We start from the raw sequence: 20,954 nt of genomic DNA on the forward strand, positions 1-20,954 counted from the left end.
CCTAAGTCCCATCTAAGGACAGGAACTGGTCCTTCCTCACTAACAGGAGCCTCTTGGTGTTCTTCACTCATCTTTTTAGAAAGATCTGGAAAAAAGCTTGAAGAAAAGTTTGAAGATTTGAAGAAATCTTGAAGGACGGAGACAACTGTCCTCTGATTGGTGCCATATAGGCGTCCTTGTGTACTTCTCGTCAGGCGATCGTGGCGCACGATTGACCAGAGCCTGCTAGACGCTCATTGGCTCCTTTTACTGCCACTTGTACCTTATGTACCACTGTAGGTAGCCGCGCGCTTCCCTACTGAGTGGCTCATTTCTTCCATTGTTTTATGCTAAGTGCTGATATCTGGGTTTGTTGTGTGCATTCCCTCGCGCGGGATAAATCGTAGTGCGATGTAGGTCGCGCGAGGTTGTTGTTAACAAGTTGTTGAGTTAAGGAGTATGGTCTCACGCGCAACCTGATCTTAGGTTTGCGCGACTTTTTGGGACCATACCCCTTCAGCTATGTATGTCCATTGTGTGCATACTTAGTACATAGTTTTACATGACATTTTATGCTATGTATGTTCGTTTAGCGCATACTTACTGCATTGTTTTCATTTCATTTCACGCTATGTATGTCCATTGGTGCATACCTAGTGCATTGTTTTGCATTACCTTTTCATGCTATGTATGTTCATCATACTTAGTACATTTGTTTTACATCACATGCTATGTATGTTCATTTGTTGCATACTTAGTACATTCACATCACATCACATGCTTACATTCGGTATAACATTTGGTTTGTAAAAACGGGACTTATATACATTCATTAACATTAGCTACGCCGCTCGGTAGTAAGTAATGGTACCATAGGACTTGACAAATCCCGTTCCTGACATCCTGGGTTGGTTTGGATGAAAGGAATGACTGAATCCGAAAACATTTCACATTGATAACCTTTACTTAAGGTTATCCGTCTGTCTCAAGGCTTGAATGTATGCGTTTAACATACCGCATAAGTGTGTGTATCAAGTATAGCATGCATTTCCACAAAACATAACATTGATTTAAACTGAGTTTTACTTCAATACTTTGTTTTGTGCATTTTCACCTATGGTTTAGTTGATACGTATTTCACTTGCCATACATGACATTTTGTTTACACATTACATGATTGACATTTGACATAGACATTTTGACATGGTTTTCACAATAACATTTGACAATTGGTTTAGACATGGGCAATTTACATTGGTGGTTTGTTTGGGTAAGTGATTTAAGTAACGAGGCGTGTGTAATGTGATACAAGCATGGTGGATACGTCGCTTGTACTTCCTATATATAAGTGCTTGTATTATATTACATGTCGTAGCGTTATTTAAATCATTCAATTTGGATTTACACATTTTTACACAAATAACATATTTTTTTTTTCACAAGACATTGTTTTACAAAAACAGTTGGTATTATACAAATTCATTTTTACTTGGTTATTCATTTAACCTTACAATCATTCTTTTATCTATACATATCTATCATCGCTTTTCAAACGATTTATAAAACAAAACATTTTACAAGGATCACGACTGATTTTTGCTAAACAACTTTTTCTAAACTTATAAGTCATGAATCCTAAATCAATAAAACCTATGTACTCGCCGGCATTTTTATGCTGACGTATTTTCACATGTGTTTCAGGTACTATAGTTGATGATATTGATACATGCTCACGTAGGATTGGACGAGGCCTTAGTGACATTAAAAGATGCAAGACTAGTTAACTATGTTATATCTTCTTTGTTTGTTAAGACATTGTAACTCTTTTAATCAATGAAACAACATTTAAATTTTCCATGTGTTATGAAACAATGATTCTGTTACAACACTCCCCGACGATTCCGCCACGTTTTGTTGTTTTACGTGGTTGGGGTGTGACACTATATGTCCGTATATCATATAACAAGTAGATTGATGTAACATATATAGGAGAACGGGTATTCCTACTAATTAATTTAGAGACAGCCTAAAAATATTAGTATATATAACAAATCCGGTAGCATGGGCGAAGCTTTTAAGGGGCGGGAGGGGGCGGCCGACCCCCCGAACTTTTTGCTCAGTAGTGGAGAGTATGTAGTTTTCGTATAGAAATTTTTCTGTATATACGTTTTCGACCCCCCGGTTTTATAGAAATTTATAGGTCCAGTGACTTCCGCCTCTCGGTTGAAAATCTCAAGCTTCGCTACTGTCCGGTAGGGCGTATTGCGTAGGCCTTGGAGATAGTTGCTTTCTGTGAGTTACCGATATGACCACCAAACTTTATTTGATGGTCAAGTTTGACCCCTTAATTTATTTAAGCTTTTATTTATTTATTTATTCAACTTTTGAAGTTCACTTTTTCAAACATCATGACTTTGAGTCATCTGGTATTACAAATTTGTGTTTTTTGTGTATCGTTTTGGTCATTGTTGGATTGGCGGTTTTATGCTCCACGCTCGGTCGGTATGAGTTCATCTATGTTTTAAGTCGTGTAAGGCACTTGGTGTTACAAATTTGTGTTTTTGTTTTACATTTTTTTTTCTGTTTTTTGGTCGTCGTTGAGTTACTAATCTTTTTTTTACACCCCCACCTCTTGTAGCACAGTTTTACGTCCCGCCCGCAACGCGCGGCTCAGTTCTAGTTTGTTACTATGATATGAATTTTTCTCTTACTGCTGGAATGAAAATGACCAATTTGGCCTTTTTAAATAAGAAGCCGTGACGCATATACTCGTTGATCATTGGCCATTATCACGTTAGCCTTCAAACAAGATAACAAATCAATAGGCTGAAGCACCTGGTTTTCATTTTCTACATGTATTTTTCTAGAGAAAAAGAGAAAAGACCAAACGCCATCATTAGTTGGTGAATATGCGGATGATGATTTAGAATATTTCAACTTAAAATCATAATTATCCAGAAGAATAAGAATAAAAAGTTCTTTTCTTTTTTTTTTAGAATTTAGCTCGTATTTCAATCTATTCTATACTATATAATAAAATAAACTATTTTTGGGACACTTGTCATCATATTAGGCTATGTATCTTATGGATAATTATTATTTAGTTTAATCTCTTCTAATTCAGAAAGGATTGGCGGCGCAGCTTGTTGCCGGTCTACTTTCTGTTTTGATGTAACTTAACAAGTTTTCTGGACTTTATTTATATATCTTTTTAGAAATCTATTCTATAAAAAAATTCATAATTATTTATTAACGAAACATATTTTTTTAATAAATATCTAACCATAAATTTTAAAATTCGTTTGATGAAAAGGGAACACACTCAAATATCTTATTTATTTATTATGGGGATTTTAATTATTGTCTATTAGTTTATTTTAAGAAATTTATACATAGTTAGGTTCAATATTTGTTTTGTCATATTATTATTAAATTAAATATATAACTTGATTGTTCGTACTTAGGTCCTTAATTTGTTTGTCATATTATTATAACTAAATATATAACTTGATTGTTATTACTAACCACCTATAGTGTTTGTTTATTTTTGAAAAATTAGAGATTAAATTCAAAATTTTGATAAATTACAGGGATCATCCATATACTTTACTCAACATATTATTTTCATAATTTATTACTATCTAACTTTAAATATATATATAGGGGTGTTCAAAACCGGATATCCGAAAATTCGGATATCCGAAATTTTCGGATATCAGATTTCACTATCCGAATCCGTATCCGAAATTTCGGATATCCGAATTTCGGATATCCGAAATTTCGGATACGGATTCGGATAGTGAATCGGATATCCGAAAATCCAACTTTTTATTTAATTTTTATTTTTTTCATATTCGTAAACGGATATTTTAGATAGTTTCGGATATCCGAATATAAGTTTTCGGATATTTTTTCGGATATTTCGGATATTTTTCGGATATTTTCGGATATTTTTCGGATATTTCGGATATTTTCGGATACTTCGGATATTTTCGGATATTCGGATATCCGAAAAAAAATGAAAATTAAATTTTCGGATATTTCGGATATCCGAAATATCCGAAAATTTTGAAAATCACTATCCGAATCCGAATCCGAAAAATTCGGATATCCGAATTTCGGATATCCGAAATTTCGGATATCCGATTTTTCGGATATTTCGGATTCGGATATCGGATATTTCGGATCGGATTTTCGGATACGGATAGTTTTGAACACCCCTATATATATATATATATATATATATATCAAACAAAATGTTGCAATACGTCGCTAAAATCAAGCTAAAAATCTAATAATTATGTAAATATCTTTTGGATTCAAATTATTTTCGGTAATGTGCAATTTATAATTGTAACTTTTTATTTCTCATTAAATATAATGTAATACGCAAATACAATAATAAGTATTATATAATATAAGATATTTATTTTTGTATCATTTTCAACGATTACATGTTTCTTTGATGAATTTTATAATAGTAACATACATCATCTTTATATTAACTGATTTATGTTAATTTGGTATATAAACGTCTCTATCTTTGGTTTGCATTTACAAGAAATATTTATTATATAGTTTAGATTGTTCAACCCGTGTAACACACGGGGAACTAACCTAGTAAACAAGTAAACAAACCGAACCAAACGAGGCATTATTCATTTTCATTCATTAAACTTATATGGGACCAACGGACTTCGTTAAACTAATATGGGACAAACGGACGGTTCACGGGCACATAACCAAACGAAGTTTCGTGTTCGTGTTCATTCATTAAGAAAATGATTTTGTTCGTGTTCGCTCGTTAATTTCATAAATGAAAAAAAACGGGATATAAATAAACACAATTGGACATCTTCCTATACTAATAAACAAAAATCTTTTTTGGACACGTGTCACTTTCTGGTGCTTTCTCACCTTATTTTCCTATTTATCTCTTATATTAAATAATAATAATAATTTTAACAGAAAATTAGATAAATTGTAAGTTGATATGCAATGTGTATATTATACGTTCATGGAATTCAAATTGTTAAAAGAAAAATTCCTTAATTTTAGCATCTATAAATGGAGAAATATTTAGCAAAATAATAAATTTAGAGTAAAGGATAATATTGGTTAATTTGATCTATAAACAAATCTATCTATCTACTATAATAAAAGAAACCAACTTTTAAACACGTGTCATTCATTGAAAGTATGCTCAAATCTATACTTATCTTATATTAACTAATAAATAAATAATAATTTAATATTAAATCTTATCATGCTTTAATAAAATATTATTCTCAAATCTAAATTGTTAATTTAATATATTTTTAAAACAAATACCTCTCTTTCCTACTTATCTTATATTAAATATATAAATAATAAATTAATATTAAATGTTATCCTAATTTACTAAAAATATAACTTTTTTTTTTATTATTTGGTATACAAAATTATATTTATTCAACTCGTGTTAGACGCAGGATTTTTAAAATATATTTTTTATTTACTATTCAAAGTTACATTTATATAACCCGTGTAATACACGAAGTTCTTAAAGATATAACTTTTTATCATTTGCTATGTAAAATTAGATTTATTCAACACGTTTAATACACGAGGTTTTTAAGGATATAATTTTTTTTTATTATTTGGTAGATTTTTCAACCCGACTATACATGGGTTTTTTTTAAAGATACGACGTTTTTAGTATTTAATATACATAATTACATTTATTTAATCTGTGTAATACAGATGGTTTTTAAAGATATAACTCTTTTTAGATCTATTCAACATGTGTAATATATGGGTTTTTAGGATGTAATTTTTTATTATTTGGTAGATTTATTCAACCCGATTATACACCGGTTTTTTAAAGATACGACGTTTTTAGTATTTAGTATACAAAATTACATTTATTTAATATGTGTAGTACATATGGTTTTTAAAGATATATTTTTTTTTTATTATTTGACATATAAAATTACATTTATTTAACCCGTACAATATACGGGGTTCATAAAGATATAACTTTTTATTATTTAATATATAAAATTACATTTATTCAACCCGTGTAATACACGAAGTTCTAACCTAGTAAATGAACATAAAGAAACACAAATGAAGATAAGTGAGTATGTATAATTTTAAATATAAAAATTAACATTCTTGATCTAACATGCTAAACTTAATCACCAAATGTAAGGGTAATAAACTAAAAAGAAGTTCTAAAAAGAAGTTTCGAGATAATAATCATAAACATAGTTACTCAAAAATAAATGTAAGGTTAATAAACTAAAAATTAAAAGATATAAGAATTTTAAATATTTGGGCAATAAACTAAAAGATAAACGTAAGGTGAATTAAAATTTAAAATTATAAGAACTTTAAATATTTGGGTAATAAACTAAAAAATAGAAAATATAAATATGAAAAAAACAATAATAACAAAACATAAACAAACTAATATGAACAAACGTAAACTAACATTAACGAACCCTAATTAATGAAAATAAACGAACATGTTATCAAACGTTCACGAATACACGTTCATGTTTGTTCCTTGAATCAATCGAACGAGATTTCATGTTCATGTCCATCACATTACATTACGCTTTACATTACATTACATTACATTACATTACATTACATTACATTACATTACATTACATTACATTAATAAAAGAACCTAATAAAATAGTTATTTTAATATTTTAATAATACATAATTTTTAATATTTTTATTAGTTTAATACTATAATAATAATTATTTTCTTTATTATTTTACTTAACTTTATTATTTATTTTTATCACAGGTTCGGAAAAACTTGGTGTCAACCGGTACTGGCATCAAAAATACTAGTACGGTCCTGTTCGGTATCGATACATGAAGGTAAAAACCGGCACCGGCTTGGTACAGAAAACGCCAAAAGTCGGTACCTAATTGATATTGAAAATCTTTTAGTTCCGGAAGTTCGGTATTGCTACCCGATACCATTTGCTCATCCCTGATTACGGGTACCGTACGAACAACAACGGTATCGTACAACTTTTTTTTGTTGATTTTCTTCAACTTTTAATGATTTCTTTTTTTTTTAGTTTCAGGGGTAGAGATGAGCTCGGTGCCAACCGATACCGAATCGATACTGGTATCGAAAATACCGGTTCCAGTACCGATATATGAAGGTAAAACCGGTAGGGAACCGATACCAGGAACGTCAAAAGTCGGTACCGAATTGGTACTTAAGATCTTTCAGTTAGGGAAATACGGTACCGGTACCTAATACCATTTGCTCATCTTTGACCACGGGTTTCATACAAACAACATCATTACCGTACAACTTTTTTGGTTGATTTTCTTTCGGTTTTCTTTTAGTGTTTTTTTTCTACATTTCTTTTTATTATTGTCAGTTGTTCCATGCGCAACACGCTCGTAGTGATTTCAAAACTGTAACACCCCAAAATATAAAATTTACATATCCACATGTAAATTATAATTTGGTCATAACCAAAGGTAACATAACTAAGAATAATTAACCTAGTTAGTAAATTGTATTGGTAAACAATAAGGAAAACATGAACTAATAACCCCCTTTAAAGATCCTTGAAACTAGAGGGACTAAAAGGGGCAAGTGTGAAAGAAGTTTTAATTAAAATGAATCAAAAACCAAAACACACACACAACGGTGTGTTCTGGTCGACAAATACACAGGAGAAAAAGGGTTCTTCTTCTCAAAACCCTAAACTCATCAAATTGATCAAAATCAAGAGAAATCGAGCTAGGAAATTGGGGCTTTAACTAAATTTGTGATCACCTAAGCTAGGGAATCACAAGGTATGTCAAATTTTGTCATTTGGTGATATCTTGAATTTATGAAGACACTCATAATCAAAAATTCTAAAGTGAATGTTGAATGTATGAGTGATATTGACATGAGTACAAGTCTAGGAACAAGCCCTAGATGTACACTTGTTGATTTAGTGCCATGAATTAGTGTCTCGGGTAGCTAATCATGTAGGTGCTAAGTGGGTGTTATGATAATAGGATGAACAGTTAAATTAGAGTGTTAAACTTTTGAAATTTGAAAATGTGATGCAAGTTCTAGATGTAGTTCATGAACACTAGACATAAGGGCGTGATTTTGATGTTAAAATTTGGTTAAAAAGTTAATCATAAGTTTGATAAAAGATGCATACAAATCTCGCCCACAAAATGCTCGTTAAAATGCCTATGTGAAATCGTGTTGTCTACTAGTTTGTATGTAGAACTTGATTAGATTAGGTATTCGGATAAATGCCTAATAACATGATGAAACGAGTTTCACTTATAGATGAAAATCCGTAGATTTTGCATAATGAAAGAATAAAGTATCTTTGATAAAAGAGAGCCATGTTAACTTGGTGTTAATAATAGCATAAACTTAGATTTAAAAAATAGTTTAAAATGGTGGCATAATAATAACGCCTACCGGATATTTGATGAAATGCCTAAAGGAGGTATGGAACTCAGTTGTGCATTTCATATGATGAAAGGCAGTTGACTTTTGAAAGTCAAACTGACCAATGATAAGGTCGGATAATAATTTCCACATAAAATCCGTAAGATGGAATAGTCGTAGCTAATGATGACTAATCTAACCGTCTTACGAATTATGATGATAGTTTGACGCTTGACAAGCTAGGTGGAGACTTGGAAAGGAAGCAGGTCAAACGAATCAAGTATGGAGGAAAAGCTTATTTAGGATGCAAGGTAAGTAAAGCTTACACCCTTTTGTAAGATACGTATATATTTTATAGGTTATAAATACGAAAAAGGTTATATCCGAAATAGGGGTTCCGACACGAAATGATATGGGTCGGAACAAATAAAATGATAAAAACCATGTTAATGGTAAAAAGGGGCGAAATGGTAAATTAGTCATGAGATGACATATATGAAATGAGTTTTTGAATGGCTACTTTATGAGGTAAGCCTAAACAAATAATAAGGGTAAAATAGTGATTTAGTCACGTATGGACGAATAAAAGTTGAAGTTTAAACGACACCATATGGCATAAGCCATGTTGGGTTAAACGCGTAAGAAACAGATTTAAAAGATATAACCATATGGTGAGAAATCCGAAATGGGTTAAATAATGAAACGGTAAATATATACCATTCAAATATAAGTGCAAAATGTTTGGTCGTTTATACCAAACGGGTCAAATGGTGATGTTAACACCATTTGACAAATAACGGCTAATAAGTGCTTGTCGAGTCTAATGCTCAAAGGGTAAAACGGCTTATGGAATTTGCGTTGCTATGAATTAGCAAATTACTAAGGCAAGGTATTAAAACGGATCAATACTTTGACCCGAGTCAGGTATGCGTAAATAAGATGATAGTTAAACGTGCGATTTTGGTCAAATATCTTATTGAAAGTCCTTCGTCGTAAAAGGAGGGACTAAAGTTGACCAAAACGCCCTTGATCAATAAACCAGGCAAACGACCCTTAAAGGTTGTTTGGAAATAAGTATTAAGATCAAGTAAGTCTTTGATAAATGTAAAAGTTATAGGCATAAGCCTTTTTGGATCAAACGCCAAAAAATGGGTCTTTCCGTAAAATTGACTAACCGAAGGGTAGATCGGAATAACTAGTTTACAACATTAAATCCACCACAAATATAGTTGTGGTGGAAGACAAATAGATATCTTAATGTAGAAGTAAGATGCGAGTAAACGATGAGTGAGATTGATGCTTAAATGTCTAAAACCTCTAAACGGGTCAAAATAAAGTAAATGGTTAATTGTTGGTTTAAATGATTAGAAAATCACGAAATAAACCGGTGAATGTGAATGCGTAAGCAAATCTCGTAGTGAGAGAGAATACGCTAGTGTCATGAAGCTCGGAGATCTGGGTAATATGATCAAGGATTAACCTTGATCACAAGTAGTGAAAAACATGTTAGAACATAATGGGTCGAATAATTTTCTATTTGATTCGTAATGTAACAACCCGACTTTTCGGGTCATTACCTATTTTTATCATTTCTTCTCACAACGTTTGTACTCCCGAGATTTCGATTAAGGCAAAAGGGTTCAAAATTATATTTTTCAACACTCATATTACAACGCAGTTATCGCATTTAAAACACTGTTTACAATGCATACTATTTAAACACATTTTATTGCATTTTACATCGCTTATTTAGACTAAACACTATTGCAATGCAGACTCAACGCAGACTCGAAACACGGATTTACTTTATGCGTTTACTTGTGATATGTGTGTTACTTGTGTGATTAATTGTTTAAATGTTATGTGGTTATCAACGCAACGGTTATACGCCCAAACGCTCACTCGCAACTCGATTAAACGCAACGCAACGCAACGCTTAACAAATGAAACAAAAGTTGGAAAAATAACTCGCACAACACGACTGTCCGAATGGACATCCGATCAAATGAACATTCGCTCGGATGGCCATCCGACCGAATGGCCATTCGACCGGACAACCCATTCGACCAAATGCACATTACTCCACCGACTTAACTCTCCCTCTCACACTATAAATACTACCCGTACACCTCCCTTTCACTGATTTGACATCTCCATCTGACCACATGCACTCAAGTCGCTCTCAGACACTTTTGATCGCGATTCAAGGCTTTTTGGTAAGCTTTTCTCCTCAAATCTTGTACAATTATCATCACCAATCACTTCTACATCATATTCTCCATCAAAATCACACACAAACACTTGCTTTTTCTCTGAAATCACTGGTTTGGACCTCTTGAAGGTGGTCTCAACCTGTTTTGCTCTAGCAAGCGGTTAAGGATCATCTTTTCATCAAGATTGGTTCAGATCTGAGGGATTTCCACACTTTTAACTCAAACACAACAAGATTTCAACGTTTCTTCATTTGTTTCAAACTTTTCTTCATTTTTCTACTCAAATCCGATGGAACCGAAACTCATTCAGACTCTCCACTCAATCGTTAGTTGAGAGCCGGCTTGAAAACGGATTTCCACCGGAGAGATGACCGATTAACGGGCTAAACATGAAATTCCATCAAGATCAGTGAGTCTGATCGAATGGGCTGAGACCATTCGATCGAATGAGCTAGAATTGGTGTGTTACCATTGTTTGACACGTCGTCACGCCTTCTCCGTTAATCTCAAAACTTTTACTTAGAAAATTTTACAAAATTTCAAACAACAGATCGCCCACTCGAATGGACATCCGATCGGATGACCATCCGATCGGATGACCATCCGATCGAATGACCAACCGTTTGGATGACCTGTCCCTTATAACCTTCAATGTTTAAACGATCTGATTAAACTTCAAACTTAAACAATTTTCCAAACAAAGCACACTCATTCGAATGGCCACCCGCTCGAATGGAGGCTCATCTGTTCGGATCACCTTTCGAACACTCAATCATCTAACATTCTATTTACGCACTGTTCCATGCTTACACTATTGATCTATGCTCAGGCTAACTCCAACGCGCTCCCTTCAATCCAATCAAGTCTGTGTTTACTAGCTAAACACGAACTGTGAGTATACTCGAACCCATTTTCATTTAACGCACTTTTGGGTGTTACATACGTTCTCTATCAAAACACAACAACACACAACACAAACACTTTATGAACGCTAACCGCTCCCGCATGTTATACGTGATCTATGAATACTTGTTACTATGCTTATACAGTGTTACACTATACCGCCTCTAGCAACGATAGTACTATAGTTTGGTCTCAGTACCTGTCGTGGACAGGGGTTGCTACTTGCTAGGGATCACATCACTTTACTTCACGTGTTCGCTGAACATGTGTCGCGCATACTCTACAACACAGTCTCGTGGTTAAGTTGTATACATTGTTTAGTAGTTACATGCTTCGCCCGTTACGTGATACATGCTGGTTATGCGTAAACGCTTTCTCTACTATATGCTATGCAAACTTGTGTACTCACCTTTACATTTTATGTATTGACTTAATTTTAACGTATGTGACAGGTTAATAGGATGCTATGCTATGATGAAACAAGCTAGGAACTCTAGAAACACGCTAAATAAAATCTGAGTTGTCGGAATAGTATTGTTTATGAGACTCGCTATCTGTAATGACTGTTATTACTTTATGTGTTAGTAGTATTGGATATTAACGTTAAACTTATTGTCATTTAATAGTTGTTATGGATTCTCTTGAACAATCTGTTTCGCTCAGTGCCACGCCCCGATATTTCCGCCATCGGTTGGGGTGTGACACGTAAGCCGTTAGTTCATAAATCAGGATTTGTTGTGATATGAAGTAATAAACATAGAGGTAAACTTATTACGATCGTATAGAAACAGAATCATGCAAATCGGATAAGTATATTGAAAGTTAAGCATGTTTGAAGCCATAATATGTGAAAGTGATAGAGCTGGGCAGATGCAGCTCGAAAAATAAGAAACTTTATGTCGAAAAGTAGCCTTGGCGTCACGCAACGGGTGGAAGACATCATCGTCGCGTCACGTGACGACGGTCGTGGACCGCGACGAAACAGAAGAATCCCGTCGCGGCACGCGAGTATAGATGCTGGAAATTTGTTTTGTAAAATATGACTTGGAGAACTTGGTTTAATGCATTATAAAACTATCCAAACTGATGTTTGTGATGGTTTATAACATGTAGGTATACTTGAGGTGCCGGATGACGATCAAGCTCAACGAAGAACCAAACACGATCAAAAAATTTAAGCTTCCGTAATACGCTTTGCCGTTACGATTTGAATGACGACATATTTATATTAAGACGAAATGTTTTAAATTCTTAAATGTTTTAAGAGATCCGTATTTTCAAATGTATGTGTAATCATAAATACACATTAATAGTCAAATCTTATATGAAAATTGTTAAATAGAAGTAAGGATCTTACAAAAACACATATGGACATAGATTAAATTACAAAAGAAGTTGGGTTGCGACCAGAGAGATAAAACTAGTTAACTGATAAATCAATGACATTTGGATTAGCATATAAAATAAAAATAAAAAACTAGCAAAATCCCAATACACATGAACGATTAGATCAAATCAAGTTTGTAAGTTATCCCTTTAGAAATCAGCTTGATGCCGCATCACACACCTACGTGTCCAACTCTCTACAATCCTTCACCCCAAGTGTCCATGCAATTCTTCACCTCCATTTTAAAATCATCTTATTCATTTGCAAGTTTCTCATTCATTTCAGCTATCACTTGGGGTTCTGAGATCTAATACTAGATTGACTATAAACCGAAAGCATGCCGCCGCGTTTCGCCATTGGCCGGGCTGATGAAGCCACCCACCCCGATTCCGCACGCGCCACCTTGTCCGAGTTTCTCTCCACCTTCTTGTTCGTCTTTGCCGGCGAAGGCGCCCTCCTTGCTCTAAGTATGAACTCAATTCTTAATTTGAATTTGTAAACTTCTTATTATTATATAATACTTTTGAGTACCAGTTCTCACTCGGAACAACCTCTCTATCTTGTTCCTCTATCTAACCTAGGATGGCCAGCTCTTTGGCCAGCCAACCCGTGCAGTTGTCCTTGGCCCAAATTTTCAAGGACCCGAAAGATTTTTATAAGCTTTTATATATATATTAAATTATATATTTAGTATATGCATCTATTTATTTTGCATATATATAAAATTATATGTTTATTTTCCACCACTAAGGTTTTATTTTTTTTAATTCATTTTCCGTTGGCTCAATTCATTTTGTCGCCCGGGTCCTAAATTTTGTTTAGAGTTCTCGAGGACGGCTCTGGATCCTAGACCCGACCCTACTACTGAATAGGATTACTAGTTGATGATTTGATTCCAATTTAAGATGTTAAATTTAACCATGCAGATAAGATGTATGGCCCTGACCACGGGCTGGGAGCAGCGGGGCTGGTGCTCGTAGCGCTAGCTCACGCGCTAGCGTTGTTTGCCGCTGTGGCGTCGAGTTTAAACGTGTCCGGTGGACACATAAACCCGGCGGTCACGTTTGGTACTCTTGTAGCCGGGAGAGTCTCGTTGGTTCGAGCCTTGTATTACTGGGTAGCTCAGCTTCTAGGTGCTGTTGTCGCCTCGTTGCTACTCCGGCTAGCCACCGACGGCATGGTATTCATTTCAAATGTTTGTTTAAGCTTTTGTAACTTCTTTTTTGATGATCTTGTTATTGAATTTGTAGAGACCCGTTGGGTTTACAGTTGCCGCGGGTGTCGGGAACTTAAACGCTTTATTGATGGAGATTGTGCTAACATTCGGGTTAGTTTACACCGTTTTCGCAACGGCAATCGATCATAAACGAGGGACGTTGGGGACGATAGCTCCCTTGGCGATAGGGTTTATAGTGGGTGCTAATATTCTGGTGGGAGGGCCGTTCGATGGGGCGTCGATGAATCCAGCAAGGGCGTTTGGGCCGGCGTTGGTGGGGTGGCGGTGGAACAACCATTGGGTGTATTGGCTTGGGCCATTTATCGGGGCGGCTATAGCCGGGTTGATATATGAGTTTGGGATCATACAGCCGGAGGTGACGGCTCATACGCACCACCAGCCACTGGCTCCAGAGGATTACTAGTCAAGTCATGTTTGGTTTTATGTAATAAAGTTGGGTTGGATTCTGAGTTGTTTTTATGTAATAAAGTTGTGTGGTTTTGTGGTGTCATCTCACTTGCTTTTGTTTTTTCTTTTGTATGTGTTTGGAGTTTGAAGTGTGAACCTACCTACCGCCTCATTTTGAAACTTTGATATATTACTTAAGGGTGTAAGGGGTGCTCACCTAATAGGTGAGTCCCCCATCTTACACCTAACCAATCACATGGTGCCACGTCAACTCCCCTAATACACTCCCCTAATTCCCCATTTTGATGGCGGCACTCACCTATTAGGTGAGTTCAAATTTTTTTTTTTTTTTTTTTTGTTAAAATTATGGATGTTTAAAAATTTATATAAAAGACATTTCATTAAATTTAAAAAAAAATACATTCAAACTAGAAAAAAAAAACACATTCAAACTAGAAAAAAAAAAAACACATTCAAACTAGAAAAAAAAACACATTCAAACTAGAAAAAAAAAATACATTCAAACTAGAAATCGCATGGCCACCCGTACTTGTTAGCGATTTCTCGCTTTCGGGCGAGGATGATCGGCAACATACTTGGCGGAACATCGTCGTGCGGCTTAAGGAAGGTTTTCATATCTCGATCGAAATTGTAGTTTTTCATCGTCTCGAGTTGTGCCGATATGAGCTCGCGAGCCTCCGAATCTCTTTTTTTCCTCATTTCGATCGCCTCCAATTCTACCGCATGCTTCGCTTCTTTCATGGCGGTGTACACTTTGAATTGTGCCGCCAACTCGGCCGAGCTTCCCTCCGACGATGTAGCTTGACGCTTGTCTCGCCTTTGTGGTCTTTGTGGCGAGGGATCTTCGTTCATATCCGGGATTGAAAAGTCTACGTCAACGGGCTTTCTTTTAGGTGCCGAACCTTCACCTTCCTCGCCCATCAATGGCACTTGTGCCCATTTCTCGTGTTTTCGAACGACCTCCCACGCCTCGAGGTGTTGAAAACCGCTTGGAAATCTTTCTTTAAATTCTTTTAACGCGACTTTCATCACGTCGAGATCTTGACATCCACTTGCTCGTGTGCGATCCTACATGTTATAAAATAAAAAAAAAATTAGAAAGTGTTAAAAAAGTATGAACTTAGAAAAAAAATAAAAAATATGCAATGTTAAAAAAAATATAATTTTTACCGCTTGTTGGTATAGGCCGTTGAAAAAGTTTATTTTCGAATGCATCGGGTTCCATTTAGACCGTACTTGATGAACGGTCCGGTTACTTCCACCGACACTTTTGTTATAGTGCTCTAAAATTTTACCCCAAAAACTTTCGCGACTTTGTTGATTGCCCTTTTTTTTGTTGGTAGAACAATGTACCCACGCCTTCGCCAACGCCTCTTCTTGTTTTTTTGTCCATTTTTCGCTCACCGTTTTCCCTTTTTTTTCTCGAGCCTCGTCTTCTTCGTTGCCCGCTTCTTCGTCCACATTATATTCATATTCCTCGTCGTCGTCGCCCAAATTTTGAGTTTCGGGCACTACCTCATCGTCCTCGTCGTCCTCGTCAATAGGTAGAGGACGTTCGACATTTCCTCGTGTAGAAGGAACTTGTGGAGAACGATAAGCATATGGGTCGAAGCCGGGGGATTGAGGAGGAGCGTCCATTGATAGCAAATTTTGAAAATAGCCGAAATTGGGTTGTTGGGTGTTGTAAAACGAGGGGTGTGGAGGTTGTTGGAAATAAAACGGGGGTTGTGAATTGTATCCGTAAGGGGGTTGTGGTTGAGCATTTGCACCGCTCGAACCATCTCGAGACGGTTTCGATACACGCCCCTTATTTTTTTTCTTGGCCTCGCGGGGTCGGTTCTCCATTGCTCGGTGTATAAAAAATAAAAAGTGGATGGGGTTTGGTTGGATAGTATAAAAAATAAAGAGTGAAATGGTTGTGGTTGGAGAGTTTGGTATAAAAATTATAGAGAATGAGATGGTTGTGGATAAAAAAAAGGGTGAAAATGAGTAGGGTATTTATATTAGTTTAAAAAAAATTGAATTTTTTTTTTTTTTTTTAAAATCCGACCGTTGTCAACGGTCAAATCTCGAACAATGTGCCAAATTCAAGCGGTGAACCCACAATCAAAACCACCCCCGATTCGGGACCCCGCGGGGATGGCGGCGGTGTTCCCGATCGGGGAAATGGTTTACCGATGCCCTCCCCGAATGCGCCCCGTTCACCCTAAGGTTTGCTTATGACTTATGAGATAACTTACAAAGTGTGTAGAGTCTGATTTTTTTTGGTTATAGTGGAATACACAAATAATGTTCTTACCCTTGAGTGTTTTGCATAATGTTCCTACCCTTGAGTGTTTTGCGTTATGTGGCAGTCCAGTCAGTAATGAGACGGTCATTGGCCAAAGAATTAGAACAAAGGTGTGGAAAAAAGAACGCCAAAAGTATTTCTTTTTGGAAAAAAAAAAACGCACAGGGGGCGGTCTAGGGGCGTTTTGAGGCTTTTTTCTAGGAAAAGAACGTCAAAAAAAACCCTTTAATGATCTAAAGGTGTTTATGATAACTCATGACAATCTGTCAGTGAAACCATCCAATGTGTCAGCGTTAGCGCATAACACATAATATATACCAAATTGTTAAAATTTGTATAGTTGATGTTTTATCTGGTTTTTATAGTTGATTTCAAGCATCTGTATGGCTCAAGAGATTAGAGAACTTGACATCAAAATAGATTTTAAAATAAAATTGATATATCATATTATTCCATTGATATATAACATAAAATTAAATTAAAAAAAAAAAAAACAGAAAATAAAATATACCCAAAGTGAGCTGACTTTACAATATTAGCATTTGCCCCTAACATAACATTCTAATACAGTAGAGGCCTTTTCTTTTTCCCTACATTGCAACTCCATTCTTTAAAAGTTAATAACCACCCATCATCACAAGTTGCATTTTTCCTGGTGTAGGAAGTTGCAACTCAAAGCTCTAGTCTCAATTGGTTTTCTTGTTGTGGGGCTCCTCCGGCATGAATTCAGGCAAATTTAACAATGTGTTGGCACGAGTGACGCCGTCAAGGGCAGACCAGTGTATTACATCCCCCCCGTCAGGGTCCTCGTCTAGGACGTGATCCACCAAATCCTCCTCTACATCGGTGGTTCCTATTCCTTCTTCTTCTTCTTCTTCACGTATTTGCGTTGTACCACTCGCCATTGAGATAGTGTTTGGGGGTGGGGTAAGAAAAAGGCAAACCACTGCACAATCGTCAACTTTAGAAGTCGGGTATTTATGATTCCACGCACGCACCGCTGACTCCACCACCGCTCGAGCTGCACAAGAACGCGATTCAGCAGACGCCACGATGTCAATCACATCTTTGTTTGTCAGCACGTCCCAAATCTGTCATTTTCATAAAATCATATACATATATATATATATATAGAGAGAGAGAGAGAGAAATTGTACTGTACAATACCCCTTAACGTACAATGGTACGTGATGAGAATTCTGCATGTTGTAAAAACAAATTCACATGTCGTAAACCTAAAGCTGTATGTTTGTAAAACCAATCCGCATATTTGTAAAAACAATTTGCATGTTGTAAACCCAAAGCCACATGTTGTAAAACCAAATCAGCATGTTATATTTCTCATCGCGTACGCATCATACGTTAAGGTCAATTGTACGTTAACTAACCCATATATATATCTATTCATACCCCGTCACTTGCCAAGACCACAAACTGGTCATTTTCTGTTAAACGTCGATAAAAGATATCTGGAATAGAAATAAGACCAAAATCTTTAAGGCAAAAGTCCCCAAAAGCACGAGCCATGGCTAGACCCGGAGAGTCGTTATTAGGTAGCCAAACTCGAGTTACACTGGGTTCCTCTTGAAGAGCAAAAACTCGACCTTTGCTTTTACGGATCCGTTCCGCTTCCGCTAAAAAGTGTATAAAACAAGTAAGATCATAAGCATAGGTGGTGCAGACAAACCGCTTTCAATTGGGAGAAAGAGGAACCTGGAAGGTTTGGTTTTAGATCCACAGTCAACTGAAGCGCAACAAGAGAATTGCGTTCATCTCTTGTACACAAAATAGCTCTAGAATCCCCAACATTCCCAATTATAAGATCCTCACCCTGCAACAAACAACAAACCCATTCACATCAAGTATCAAAATCTAAAAATTTTCAGACGTCTTTCACCTGTTTAATCAACGTGACAGCTGTCGACCCGCTACAAAAACAGTCAATATTAGTATGCATCCTTAGTTCCCTATCCATGACTTTAAAAGCATTGAGAAACAAGTCTTTCCAAGCCTGAAATTTCTCAGATGCTTCATTAACCGGCGGTAAGACATCACTTGTATCGACTTCCCTTAACTTCAAGGGTAGCGAGTCTCTTACTCTCTTAGCAACCATGTGTCCAAATGGTCCATGACCATCAAATACACCACAGAAGACTGTGTCTCTTCTTGACCCGAAATCCTGAAAATGTAATTAACATCAAATGAAAACAGCATAGTGTTTTATGTATGAGTATGACATTTTAAACAACATATGTAAGGATTTTTACGTTTTTCGCAGGGCTCTACCTAAAAATCAAAATCCCTCTATTTCAGTTTTGTTTCATTTTCCATTATATTTTAGTTATAGAAAAATGTTGCATATACCCTTAAAATGTTAAGTATCATCAGTTTAAGGGTAGTATGGACATTTTTCATAGATTTATTTAGGGAGGGAGCATCTTGACATCAACCACAATTCCATTCTTTAAAACACATGAAAGCAAACAACTGCAAAAGAGAATAGTTCATACATTGGGAGTGTTGGACTCATGTTTTAAAATAAATTATCCGATTCTTGCGACTTGTACAGTTTGTATAACGGGCATCTTACCAGCTTAGTTTTAAAAAAGGGTGAGGCGTAAAAAGGCACCGCTTCATGCATGTGAGTTATTTGTCATTTTCGTCTCTATAGTTTGTCCTTAGAGCCGGGGGTCTCACTGGAAGCAACCTCTCTATCAGCCTCTCTATCCCTGGGATCCCAGACCCTATCAATAGCTTCGCTATAGGTGGGATTATACTGGGTATGGTTGTTGTTGTTGTTGTCTCTATAGTTTGTCCAATTATGTCAGTTCAGACCAAATTTCAAATTTGTATCATTTCCGCCCTGACATTCTTGAAACATGCCAGTTCCATCCAAAAAAAATGAGTTAACTGTCATTTTCGTCTCTGTGGTTTGTCTAATTATTCGATTCAACCTTACTTTTTTGGATGGAACTGACATGTTTCAAGAATGTCTGGGACGAAAATGGTACAAATTTGAAATTTGGCCTGAACCGGCATAATTGGACAAACCACGGGGCAGTTAGCTCTTGTTTGTTTTTATATTGGTCATACAATTCTTCTATCTTCACATGTATTGAATGATGAATTCATTTAGAAAAGAAAAGGTGCTTGAAAGGGACTGACCTCCCAAACAATCATGGCATCTTGATTGGTACCCTTTTTGCCTTGCTGAGTATACAAAGAAGCAAATTCACTGGAGCCATTCAAAAACATCCTCCCGGGGATCCGATGCAGATGCAGGTGCTCTTCCTTAAACGAGGATGAGGTTGTCATTGACATTGACATTGATTTCTTCCTCCTTTTGAGGGGTGATTGGCGAGGGCTCCTGCTTTCTCCACCCAAGCAGGACCCCATCCGCAGGGCCCGAACAATGCTCAACAGGCACTCCACAGCACCTGAACATCCAAACCCCACCCTCCTGCTTTCACTTGATGAATCCGTCCTTAATTCCCCAACCCAACTCTCACCACATTTTCATTCTTTCCATTCAATTCTTCACAATTCACGATTCTCAATCGCTAATTCATCCAATCTACCACCATTCATGGATCATTTTCCTTCAAATTTTTGCAATTCATGAGAATTCAATCGACGAGTGTGTGTGTGTGTGTAATTTTAGGGAGAAAATAAGATTCAAATATTGTGGCGCAAAACACGCAATGGCGTATAAACAAATCGGTCCAATAACTTAAGACCGTGTCTCATGCTCCATCCAAATGTTTTTTTAACTTTGGATTTGGATATCACCTTGTTTATGTTTTATTTTTGTTTTCTAATAGATTGTTGCCATGCGTGTTACGACGTGTTAGTTGTTTATAGTTGGCGGTACGTTAATTATATGAGAACGCGTGTTTCGATGTATCCGATCTAAAGCACTATGGTTACAAAAGAACCGAAATCGAACATCGGTTGGTTCGTTTATGAGGGTTCCACCTAACCACTACACCACCCTTTCCTTTGCATCAAGACTTAACGGCGTCAAAACGTGCAATAACTCGAATCTATACCGTCGAATGAAAACGTATTATATTTGACCCGACTTGTTTCTGAACAAATTTTACGTCAAAACG

General features: G+C 35.9%; 2 protein-coding genes and 1 long non-coding RNA gene across 3 annotated transcripts; 2 read left to right on the forward strand and 1 right to left on the reverse strand.

Moving 5' to 3' along the window:
• Nucleotides 1–7,661: 7,661 nt before the first annotated feature.
• On the forward strand, nucleotides 7,662–12,108 carry LOC110910592. The gene is made up of 3 exons (XR_002576283.1): nucleotides 7,662–7,800; nucleotides 8,628–8,715; nucleotides 11,973–12,108. It is a non-coding gene; the product is annotated as an uncharacterized LOC110910592 (long non-coding RNA).
• A 1,058-nt stretch (nucleotides 12,109–13,166) lies between these two features.
• LOC110912639 (probable aquaporin TIP3-2) lies at nucleotides 13,167–14,634 on the forward strand. Its single transcript, XM_022157406.2, has 3 exons — nucleotides 13,167–13,374; nucleotides 13,834–14,087; nucleotides 14,158–14,634. Exons 1-3 carry the CDS (start codon nucleotides 13,245–13,247, stop codon nucleotides 14,545–14,547), a joined length of 774 nt encoding a protein of 257 aa, XP_022013098.1. The 5' UTR covers nucleotides 13,167–13,244; the 3' UTR covers nucleotides 14,548–14,634.
• A 2,613-nt stretch (nucleotides 14,635–17,247) lies between these two features.
• LOC110912637 (probable protein phosphatase 2C 33) lies at nucleotides 17,248–20,633 on the reverse strand. Its single transcript, XM_022157405.2, has 5 exons — nucleotides 20,008–20,633; nucleotides 18,740–19,021; nucleotides 18,556–18,673; nucleotides 18,253–18,476; nucleotides 17,248–17,933 (listed from the first exon to the last, which is right to left on the reverse strand). Exons 1-5 carry the CDS (start codon nucleotides 20,236–20,238, stop codon nucleotides 17,529–17,531), a joined length of 1,260 nt encoding a protein of 419 aa, XP_022013097.1. The 5' UTR covers nucleotides 20,239–20,633; the 3' UTR covers nucleotides 17,248–17,528.
• Between the last annotated feature and the right edge of the window lie 321 nt (nucleotides 20,634–20,954).

Source organism: Helianthus annuus, chromosome 15 (genome assembly GCF_002127325.2).
Source record: "Helianthus annuus cultivar XRQ/B chromosome 15, HanXRQr2.0-SUNRISE, whole genome shotgun sequence".
Taxonomy (NCBI): Eukaryota; Viridiplantae; Streptophyta; class Magnoliopsida; order Asterales; family Asteraceae; genus Helianthus; species Helianthus annuus.

Coding starts and splice junctions, on each gene's coding strand:
- LOC110912639 (XM_022157406.2), top strand. CDS start 13,245: ATGCCGCCGCGTTTCGCCATTGGCCGGGCTGATGAAGCCACCCACCCC. Junction 13,375..13,833: donor AGGCGCCCTCCTTGCTCTAA/GTATGAACTCAA, acceptor TTAACCATGCAG/ATAAGATGTATGGCCCTGAC. Junction 14,088..14,157: donor GGCTAGCCACCGACGGCATG/GTATTCATTTCA, acceptor TTGAATTTGTAG/AGACCCGTTGGGTTTACAGT.
- LOC110912637 (XM_022157405.2), bottom strand. CDS start 20,238: ATGGGGTCCTGCTTGGGTGGAGAAAGCAGGAGCCCTCGCCAATCACCC. Junction 18,477..18,555: donor TCTAAAACCAAACCTTCCAG/GTTCCTCTTTCT, acceptor TACACTTTTTAG/CGGAAGCGGAACGGATCCGT. Junction 17,934..18,252: donor TGGTCTTGGCAAGTGACGGG/GTATGAATAGAT, acceptor TGAAAATGACAG/ATTTGGGACGTGCTGACAAA.